This window comes from Bombus impatiens, unplaced genomic scaffold, assembly GCF_000188095.3.
Source record: "Bombus impatiens unplaced genomic scaffold, BIMP_2.2 scf_0330, whole genome shotgun sequence".
In the NCBI taxonomy this organism is placed as follows: Eukaryota; Metazoa; Arthropoda; class Insecta; order Hymenoptera; family Apidae; genus Bombus; species Bombus impatiens.
The window spans coordinates 2232-11703 of record NT_176749.1 but is presented as its reverse complement, the minus strand read 5'-3'; the positions used below and the strand labels follow the sequence as shown (position 1 = coordinate 11703).

Sequence of the window (9472 nt, the reverse complement as noted above, 5' to 3'; positions counted from 1 at the left end):
TTTTTTATTCAACAGAATTATGTAATTGTAAAAGATCGATTATGTAAAATAAAGTTTCTGATGGTACTGTGAAAAAGACTTTTCATATGAATACTATGCATATTCTGTATATTCCTGCACCATTAAATTTCGTCGTGTGTCTCAACTGTTTCAAGTCATACAAAAAGCGTTTATTTGAATGATTACATCATCTAGTCTGATATCACAGAGTTAAACGTGCTGTGCATGTTTACCGCTCTACAAACCTTCCAACTTGTAACATACACGTTTTAATATGTTCCCGATAGGGGAACCGGACTGCCTGGCACGGTGGCTCCGGCGACGAGGCGCGGTGTGACGTGGCCGCACATCGCTCCATTAGGGGACCTATTGTGCGTGGGGGGTGGGGGCGTTCTGTCGTTCACACCGGTTCCCAGGCCCCTCTCGATCGCAGCCGGGACGGTCATCGTGGAGGTTTTAGTCGGTTGGAGTCCGGCACTACCACGCCTCTTTTCCCCAGAAGCGACCTGGTGTCCGTGCGGATTTCCTCCACGTTAATAAAAAAAAAGAAGCATCCAACGACAAAAATTTCGTCAAATGGAATATTCATCTGGAGTACTTGAACACGGCTAATTTTATCCAGTTGGGAACATTCTTACTGCATTCATTCCACTTTCATGCAATTGATTCCCATTGGATGAACTATTCTATGTAAGTCCAATAGTAAATGAGCAAAGCGTGAGCAGCAACGATAATGGACCTGTTCTATGTTACCCCACTTAATGTAAGATCCGCATTCGACCTTTACGTAGGAATCCTCCATATCCCAGTATGACTTATTTCATGAAATAGTTTCCTGTTGCTTTGTTAATAGCACGCTACCTTTTCACTAAGTGTAAATAGAATTGTAAGCCCAAGATGAATAAATTCAATTTAAGAATTATTGAAATTTTAACACCTTTTTCCAAGAGAACAGCTGCTCTCTATGGTTCCTTCGAGATCTCTCATTCTCATGATGAGCAGAATACAGAGCAATAACGACAAATTTGACCTCGAATTTCAAGATTGAGGTCATTTTCTCATAACTTTTGTTTACAAATCTCCACCGATTCAATGGTACGGCCTCACTCTATGGTAATATTTAGACTTACTTTTTATATAGCCCGTCTATATGGGATACAGTAAAGATATGTATGTTACAGGCAAAGTGTGGAGACAATGGATGTGTTGCGGGTAAAATGTAGACCACGATAATATAAAGCTATTGTAATATCGGAATATATTAAAGGTATAATTTTGTCCGATTAATTATAATTTATTAATAATGGATTGAAAATACAGATATTAGTTATACATAGAAACGATGTTTGATTAACAGGAAAAGAAACGATGTTATACAGATATTAGTTATACATAGAAACGATGTTTGATTAACAGGAAAACTAAATGCAACGCTCGTATTTACATCAAATAACTTGACAACTATTTGGTAACTCTCTCTCTCTCTCTCTCTCTCTCTCTCTCACAAGCAACTCTGACACTCGACAACACTCGCAACTCAATTCTAACGACTCTATGCTTCGACGTCTCGATCAACTCTGACCCTCGCCAATGCATTCCTGCATGTCGTGCTCGCTCTTGCTCTCGTCCTCTCTCTCTCTCACACACACACACACACTTTTCGGCTCACATACTCTGGCCTCTCGATTGCCACTCCTTGAAATATGAAACCGTACTTCTGTTCTGACGCTGCTTATCTTTTCTCGCGTCACTGTTACTAGGCGCTCTTGGATGTAAACAAAACACAAAAAGACGACGTACACGGTGTTTTCTAATTTCAGCCGATCTCCAATCAAAGCTATTCTACGATATTACAATCGGCCTTTCCTGGCAATCACATCTGCCCTCAGATGTGCTCATCATCGCCGCTCGCACTTACATCACTATCGTCAGCATTCCACCATTCCATGTGATCGGCTGCCGTGGAAGTTGTACGTGGCCCTTCGTGCTCCCCCTCTCGCTGCACTATGTATCGGTCATTTCAAAGGACTTTTATCACCCGATACGGTCCAAGAAACTTCGGATGCAGCTTTAGCCCGGGACCCCTCTGCATCCTCTCGATTGCCACTAGATCTCCCGTCCTGTATGCTGTCGCCTTCTTGCGTCTTCTGTTATACGCCCGCTTGTTTCGGATTTGGATCTCCTCAATCCGTCTCTTTGCGTCTGCACGCAGCTGATCTCGTTCCTTTTGGAACACCGCGGCCTGTTCGTCCTCGATTAGCTGACTGATCTGTGGATCGTCTCGCAGTCTCATTCGTGTTCCGAACAACAACTGGAACGGGGCAGCGTTCGTACTTACATTGGGAGCTGCATTTAAATACCTCTGCGCTGTCTCCAGGTGTTTGAACCACTTGTCCGGCGTTGGCGCAGATAGCTTCGTCAGCAGTGGAATAAGCGTCCGGTTCACTCTTTCCACTTGTCCGTTTGCCCGCGGGATCCCAGTTGTAGTCCGAACGTGCTGTATGCCTTCCTCTCTGCAGTAATCTTTGAAGGCGCCGGCCGTGAATGCTGTTCCACGATCGGAGATGATTCTCCTCGGGTTCCCAAAATTCACAGACTGCTTCCTCAAGCGACTAATGACCTCGGCAGAACCCGTCGACTTGGTGGGATACAACCATACAAACTTTGTCCACCACCGCAAAGATATGTCGGTAACTTTTTTGTAGAGGGTAATGGCCCAAGGTGGTCGACGTGGTAGGTGTCGAGCGGCAATTCCTCCTTGTCGATGGTATTTAGTAACCCCTCCTGTTTTCCCTGCTTTCTCTCTACAAGGATACAGTCGATGCAACTCTGCACTACCTTTTCTACTTTTTCGCGCATTCCTCTGAACCAATAGTCCCTCCTTAACAACGCTTCTGTTTTGGTGATGCCAAAGTGATCGCGTTCGTGAGCTCGTCGAACCACCTGAGTTTGCATTGACTTTGGCATGACCAATAACGGTGTATCCCTTATTTCTCGGTATAAAATGCCGTTCTTTACGATGTACCCGTCGGCCTCATGTTATTTCATGTTGTCTCGGATCTGCCGCAGGTCGTCTTCTTTCAGCTGCGCGTTCCTTATTCGTGCAACAATCCCTCGCTCGTCCTTGTCTATCAGCATGACTTCAGGTAGCGGATTTCGACTCAACGCATCAACATGCATCATACTGCTCCCGGGTCTATGTTCCACCTTGTAGTCGAATTTCTCTAAAAGGATCGCCCACCTCGCAACACGTACGCACAGGTCCCCTTTCTGCATCGTTAATGCGAATGCCTGACAATCTGTAACGATTTTGAATGGGATACCGAGCAGGTAAACGCGGAACTTCTTTAACGCTTTCACGATGGCCAGAACTTCAAACTCGTAGCTGGTGTATTTCTCCTCAGCCAGCGAAGTCTTCCCACTCGAATAATACACAGGGTGAAAAGCGTTGTCCTCACTGTCGCGTTGCAACAAAATTGCACCGTATCCCATACTACACGCATCTGTATGCAGCTGAGTTTCCGCCCCCACGCAGCATAGCTTCAACACCGGTTTCTCGCTCAGCGCTGCTTTCAGTCTTACAAACGCTTCTCGCTCGCGCAACTCGAACCTAAATGGGACATCTTTTTTTCAGCAGATCTGACAATGGTCTCGCAATGATAGAATGTCGGGGCACAAACTTTCTAAAATATCCCGTTAAACCAAGGAAACTCTGAACATCTCTAGCGGATCGAGGCTCCGGAAAATTAGCGACGGCCCTGGTTTTGCATTCCGATGGCTGAACGTTACCGCCTTCGACAATATGGCCCACATACTCTATCCTCGTTTGTAGGAATCGACACTTATTCCAGTTTATGAGTAGTCCGTGTTCGCTAGCGACATGCAATACCGAACTTAATTTTTCGATTCCACTCGAAAAGTCAGTCGACGGCACAATCAGATCGTCCATGTACGTTAGAACAACTCCCGTCGCGATCAGCTCTTTAAAAACTGCATTTATAAATTTTTGAAAGACGGCTGGCGAATTACATAATCCAAATGGCATCTTAAGGAATTCGTACTGGCCCGTGGGGACTACGAATGCCGTATACTTTCTACTACTTTCCCCAACAGGAACATGAAAGAATCCGTTCTTGAGATCCAGAGTACTAAATACCGTCGAGCCCTGCAACGAATCTAATTGGTCTTCGATCAAGGGCAGCGGGTATCTGTTCTTCACTACTTTTTGATTTAACCGTCTGTAATCGACACAGATTTTAGTCGAGCCATCTTTTTTTTTTTGACTAGGACGATCGGACTGGCATAATCGGAATGTGACTGGCGTATTATGCCGTCTTCCAGCCACATTTCGATTTGTTTATCGACTTCGACCTTGTCTTGTGGAGATAGTCTTCGTGGCCTTTCGTAAACTGGAATATCATCCTGTAATATCACATTCATTTCGATTCCTACTTCGCGTGTTTTCAGTGGCCTATAATCTCGGATCAGATTTTCCACTGCCTGCCTATGTTGCATGTCCTTAACGTGTGACAAATCTATCTCACTCGCCTGTGTCTCTACATCTATCTTGAGAACTTCCGGACACTCATCGGGATTTTCGTCCTTTATTCTACTAATAAAAGATTCTCCCCCTTTTATACTTATTTCAACAGTGTCCAAAAAGTCTGCGCCAATAATAAGCGAATGTTGCATCACTGTGTCTGGAACTACGTGTATGGTTATACAGTACGACTCATTGTCTATAATAATGTTCGTCGAAAATTTCCCGAGCGTAAAATTCCTTCCGAAACCGATACAGCGAAATCCAACGATTTCCCGACTTAATCTGGGCGCTCCGATTTTCACATGCTGATTTGCTCGCATTAGAGTCAGCTCACTACCGGTTTCTATCAACGCGCTCAATTCGAAATTTTCGATCTTAACATCCTTACCACGCCTTGTTTGTAACGACCGAAACACGCTATAAATTTTTTTTGAGGACTCACCCAAATTGTCGCATTTTGATGCGATGTGTCCGTACTCCCTACATTTGAAGTATTTAGGTCCTCTCAATTTGCTCGGACACTCCGCACACACGTGCTCCGCATCACCGCAATTGTAGCATCGCGCCTTCCTCGCATCTCCAGATCGACCGGGTTCCTTGTTCCTCTCGGTTTCGGACAGCTTCGCCACCGGCTTTACCCTGCTACTCTTCGGCTCCTCGAATTTCGTCCTCATCTCCATATCTCTTTTTATCGCTTCGTAGCGTCTGAAACGCTCTTTTAATTGCTCGATATTCCTGGCTCCGTATAGCACAATCTTGTTCGCGACCTCGTCGGGAATGCCTTGAATAATGTAGTCTATCAAGGATTGCGTATCGACCCTTCCTTGTTTTGCAATCCCGCACATGTGATACATATATTGTTGCAGACTCTCGTCTGCTTTCTTCTTTCTATGGGATAACTCGCGATGTATCTGTTGGTCGCTTACTACATTTTCAAACTCATTCCACAGCACTTTTTTAGCTTTGCCCAGGACTTCGCGCATCGTTCTTGTCGTACGAAAGCCTGAGCGGAGCCTGCGAGTAATTTCTCAGCATAGGCCACCATGTGGGCGTCTGACCAACCCCACACTTCTGCCATTTCCTCGAAGTCTTCCACCCACTGATTTACACTCAGCAGATCATCCCCGCTGAATTTCTCTAATGAGTCTTCTACGTCTTTAAGACTCAACATCGAACCGACGCATAACTTCTGGTGATACTCATCGTGGTCCTGATACACCGCTCGCGTGCCTCTCCTGTATTCTCGCGCGCCTTGTTTATCGTCCTCGCCTTCACTTTCGTCGGAGCTCTCTTTTTCCGACGATACATCGTTTCCTTCTAGGGCCGCCTGTAGCCGCGCGCGTAGTTCGGATTTTCTTCCCGTTACCTTCAACCCCAAGCTAACGAGACGCGCTCTCAGCTCTTTCGTCCTCAGCTTCTCGAAGTCTTCCTCTCCCTCTTGACTGCGTTCGGCTCTTTGCTTGCTTCTTAGATCTCGCTGGTTTGTTGGTTCTTCGCCACGCTTCGAATCCTTAGAAGTAAATCGACCACGTTTGCACGCTCTGTTCAACCTGGCAACCAGCACTGATCTCGCAACGGATATAGGCAGATTCATCTGTGCGAGCTTACTCCTCAGCTCCTCCAGCGTCAAATCCTCTTCATCCGACAATCGTTTGTCTTCAACGTTTGCCATTTTATTCTATTCTTTTCTACTCCCGCACAAATAGCTCCGTTAAATCGTGTCGTTCTCTGTCTTATTCAATCCCGACACGAGCCTCCACTTGTAATATCGGAATATATTAAAGGTGTAATTTTGTCCGATTAATTATAATTTATTAATAATGGATTGAAAATACAGATATTAGTTATACAGAGAAATGATGTTTGATTAACAGGAAAACTAAATGCAACGCTCGTATTTACATCAAATAACTTGACAACTATTTGGTAACTCTCTCTCTCTCTCTCTCTCTCACTAGCAACTCTGACACTCGACAACACTCGCAACTCAATTCTAACGACTCTATGCTTCGACGTCTCGATCAACTCTGACCCTCGTCAATGCATTCCTGCTCGGTCGTGCTCGCTCTTGCTCTCGTCCTCTCTCTCTCACACACACACACACTTTTCGGCTCACATACTCTGGCCTCTCGATTGCCACTCCTTGAAATATGAAACCGTACTTCTATTCTGACGCTGCTTATTTTTTCTCGCGTCACTGTTACTAGGCGCTCTTGGATGTAAACAAACCACAAAAAGACGACATACACGGTGTTTTCTAATTTCAGCCGATCTTCAATCAAAGCTATTCTACGATATTACACTATAATTATTTTTAATCACTTATGATGCATTTAATGTTTAGATTTCTAGGTTATTTTGGATAACCTTATATACTTTAGATAAAGTTATTTTAGATATTTAAAATATTTTACGACAAGGCACATTGTAAGTGCATAACTTAATATACATATTCTGAATAAATTTGCCATATAGATTTTTTACATATTTTGGTATATGATATCGATGGGATTAATTAATGAAACGTCTAGGTGTAAAATAAGCAGAATATACATGTCGGGTGTCGGGTTTACGTTAGAATTAGGGTTAGGGGCGTGAAACGAATCTTCGTTTGGGTTACACGTTGTCGTTATGCAATAGAGAAGACATTGACTAGTACAAATGCCATTATTATAGAGCCGGACAGGTAACCGTGGTAGTTAGGTACTCGAGAAACTAATGACAATGATCCTAGGTTCAATAACGAATCCGCGGTCAACGGGATGATAGATGTACGTGCTCACGAAATCTAAGTCGGACTCTTCGTTAGTAAAACGCGTAATATTCACTAATCGTAAGGCGTTACACTTTTCGTCGATGAGATCGCAAGAAAGAATGAATTTCCGTGTCGATGATGCTACAGAGGAAAACTATATGGGGTTTGTCTAAAGGCGCGAGATCCTCGGATTCGCCGAGAAAGACTTCGTTCAGAAAGAAAGGGAAATTGACGTTGCTGCTAATTGGTCAATCTCCATATCGGTGGCTAGAAAAAGATGCTAGCCGCCCTCGAGGGAATGTTGCTGCTCCCCTATCTTCCCGTAGTTGGGACAAGGATTGTTTGTCTGTCTGAAGGACTTTAGTCAACTAAATCTTAAGATTTATAACAGCCCCTCAGGCTAGCTGAACATGTACTGCGGAGACGCATGAACATCTGGCAATCATCTTACTCGAAGAATAGGGTCTGCGTGTGGCGAGCCAAGGAACAGAAACCGTTGGAATGTTTACTGTCGCGTGCCGCCACAAATATTTCTTTTAAGGAGAGCTATAGAATTACTCCATACCTTTGTTAGACAAAGCGTTCATCCCGTGACCGCGGCTACGTTCGGCGACTGGTTGTCGCCTGGAGCCCAAGCTCATTATCATAACTCTCGAACAATTACAATCGGATTGAATAACTACAATTGCTTCATTACAGCTATGATAACATCTAGATTACAATATTGCGAGATTATCCAAAATTCCAAAGGCTCCGGTGTTCTTTCATCCCCGAGGTATATATAAAGAATATACAGGGTGGTTGGTAACTGGTGGTACAAGCGAAAAGGAGGTGATTCTATGCGAAAAAAAGAAGTCGAAAGTATAGAATAAAAATTTTTTTCTTAATTTCTTTTTTTAATTTTTCCATCGAGACAACGATCTACAGTGAGATCCTTTATAACCAGACATGATACAGTGCACGCGTACCGAGCGAAAATTCAAAGTCGATTTTCTCGAAAACAAAGCCTCAAACGAAAAATTTTTATTCTACATATTCGACTTCTTTTTTCGCGTAGAATCACTCCCTTTCCGCTTGCACCACCAGTTACCAACCACCCTGTATAAAGAATAAGTTGAGTAAAATTTTGAACACAAATACAAATTTAATGTTAATTATTCTCATTTTTTTAACCTTTAACGCTCCGACTTTTAATTGCGAATATCGACCCGATAATTGCGATCATACTTCGACTTGCAAGTTTTTAACACTTGTGGCGGCACGTGTCACGGAACTTTCAAACGGCTTCGCGATACAAAGCACTACGCCGTCAAAGCGGAACACCGACGTGCCCAATGTGCCATCGATATCTCCACACTTCTTCCGCCAAATTCTCGGAAGAGCAAGCACGCACCAACCGCCGCGGTACATCTCACGAACACACGCTAGTGGGGATATCGCTGGGCAAAGAAGGGAGGAATCCGTTCGATCTGGAATAAAAAGCACATTCTACCCAGAGCCGCGACTCGCGAATGATGAAGAGAAACGAGTCGACTATTCTTGAGAGTTCGGTCAATCGTCGCTGTTGTTAATCGTCGTCAAGCGTCAACCGTAGTTAACCGTTAATTGTTATTTAACCGCTGTTAATTGTTAATTGTTATTCAATCCTTGTTAATCGTTCATTGTTATTGAGTGATGGAGTTTGTTACGCCGCCTAAAACATCTGCACGCCCGACCGCGCGACCGGACAACAACCGACCTGCGTAACGTCACTTCGACCCTCAATAAACCTAAGGACCCACCATAACTTTTACTTCCCTATTGTTTCGCCATATGTCTTCAAGCCGTTTGTCTTGAAGAATTTCCAAAGCTCAGAATATTCTCAAAACACATTCGGTTTTAGAGAGGTCCTTGGGTTTATTAGTCGCACTTAAAACACGGAGAAAGCGGGTATGCATCCATTAGGAAAATCCGAATAGCCCTGTAATAAAACCCGCTAGGTTTTCCTCACGTACACAGTCATCTATCCACCACGATGGTAGGAGACTTCCTACTTATCCCTTCGAGTAGTAGGCCAGGTCATGACCAATCGACACCGAGGTTCGTTACCCTCACCTTTCCTAACGAAAGTGGGAACAACGAATCCGCGTTCTTTAGTCACAGGGGCACACCCACACCGAACTTTCATCCGTATT

The 9472-nt window shown here is 44.1% G+C and overlaps 1 protein-coding gene across 1 annotated transcript; it reads right to left on the bottom strand.

Annotated features, from left to right (window-relative positions):
• Positions 1 to 1981: 1981 nt before the first annotated feature.
• LOC117151651 lies at positions 1982 to 4733 on the bottom strand. Its single transcript, XM_033320704.1, has 4 exons — positions 4651 to 4733; positions 4366 to 4371; positions 3109 to 3610; positions 1982 to 2662 (listed from the first exon to the last, which is right to left on the bottom strand). The coding sequence occupies exons 3-4, from the start codon at positions 3490 to 3492 to the stop codon at positions 2021 to 2023; spliced, it is 1026 nt and encodes a 341-aa protein (XP_033176595.1). The 5' UTR covers positions 3493 to 3610; positions 4366 to 4371; positions 4651 to 4733; the 3' UTR covers positions 1982 to 2020.
• Between the last annotated feature and the right edge of the window lie 4739 nt (positions 4734 to 9472).

Coding starts and splice junctions, on each gene's coding strand:
- LOC117151651 (XM_033320704.1), bottom strand. CDS start 3,492: ATGGGATACGGTGCAATTTTGTTGCAACGCGACAGTGAGGACAACGCT. Junction 2,663..3,108: donor ACAAGGACGAGCGAGGGATT/GTTGCACGAATA, acceptor TGGTGGACAAAG/TTTGTATGGTTGTATCCCAC.